Source organism: Cynoglossus semilaevis, chromosome 12 (assembly GCF_000523025.1).
Source record: "Cynoglossus semilaevis isolate Cse_v1.0 chromosome 12, Cse_v1.0, whole genome shotgun sequence".
Lineage (NCBI taxonomy): Eukaryota > Metazoa > Chordata > Actinopteri > Pleuronectiformes > Cynoglossidae > Cynoglossus > Cynoglossus semilaevis.
The window spans coordinates 5527913-5529283 of NC_024318.1; the positions used below are offsets into that span (position 1 = coordinate 5527913).

The 1371-nt window shown below is 48.1% G+C and overlaps 1 protein-coding gene across 1 annotated transcript in view; it reads left to right on the plus strand.

Annotated features, from left to right (window-relative positions):
* The window catches only part of ubr2 (ubiquitin protein ligase E3 component n-recognin 2), an 18531-nt gene that overhangs the window by 14823 nt on the left and 2337 nt on the right, over positions 1-1371 (plus strand). The window contains exons 38-40 of the mRNA XM_017037081.2: positions 791-858; positions 949-1087; positions 1190-1283. Of these exons, the coding sequence (XP_016892570.1) occupies positions 791-858; positions 949-1087; positions 1190-1283 (301 nt within the window). The remainder of the gene's footprint in view (positions 1-790; positions 859-948; positions 1088-1189; positions 1284-1371) is intronic.

Here is a 1371-nt window from a genome sequence, read left to right on the forward strand (position 1 = left end):
AGAGGAGGTGGAGGGAGGTGGAGGGAGGGGTAAAGTGGCAGCTAGAGAGGTCCATATCCACAGATTCATAAAAAAGTCCTGAACATGCAGATAATAAACAGATGGCTGTGACCTCTGACCTCTGACCTCTGTAACCATGAGGCCCTCAGGTCATTCTCTCTGTTGATTGGTCAGATCAGAGGAAAGGCTGGAGTGGAACAGTTTGGAGACACAGCAGAGGGACAGGGACAGGGACAGGGACAGGGTGGGAACACTGGAGACATTGAACCGTAGTCAGAGGTGGAGATGATAAGAGGAACGTCCCACAGAAGACACTGGGACTAGAACCAGCGCCCCCAGGTGGTTTGGGGCTGCAGGACGATCACAGCTTAGGGAGCATGCAGCTGGAATCAAACCCTAAACTGTTTTGCATGAAGCCGTCCCCTCCCCCGACGTCCCCGTGGCTGGAGGTGGTTCTTCATTTGAAGAAAACCTTCATCTTCGTTTGCATCGAGATTTCAGGATTATGAAGACAAAAGAACACGTTTGACTTCATGACATGGGGACATGAAAATGTCTTTGTTTGTTTTCTCTCTGTGTGTGTGTGAGGGTGTGTGTGTGTGTGAGAGACGAGGCCACATGTGGACACATTCATATGCATGTATGTAAATGTACATATGCAAATGTGAGAGTGTAAACCCCAGTGTGCAATTTGTGTGTGGATGTTTGTACACAGCACTGGAGCTCGTCTGATGTTGACCGTGTGTGTGTGTGTGTGTGTGTGTGTGTGTGTGTGTGTGTGTGTGTGCAGCTCTGGTTTCAGACCCCCAGGATGAAAACACTCCGTGTCTGCTCAGCATCGACATGTTCCACTTGCTGGTTAGTGTGACTCCCCATGGTCCTCTGTTGTTACCTGTTGTGTTTAGTTGTCAAACTGTCATGAACATTAAAACTCTTCTACCTCTACAGGTTTACAGCGTGTTGTCTCACCGCTCCGTTCACAGTCTGGACCAGTCAGGCAAAAGTGGAGTCGACTCTGCCCACCTTCACCTTTTACACCTGGTGATTGTGGCTCACCTGGTCCAGATTCTGCTCACGTCCATCACAGGTGATTCACACACACACACACACACACACACACACACACAGTTTCCTTCAGGGTAGACTCTCCATCTCTAACTTTTGTGTGTGTGTTTATGTGCATGTGTAGAGGAGGTGTGTATGGATCAGGACCATGAAAGATCGGAGGAGGAGGAGGAGTTCACCTGTCAGCTCTACAGCACTTTGAGAAATCACCTGCGAAAGTAAGAAAAAAACAAAACATGTAGCTGTTAAAATCCACATCAACTCCAGACTTTGTTACTTTGTAAATATGTGCAGTCATCAGTGTGT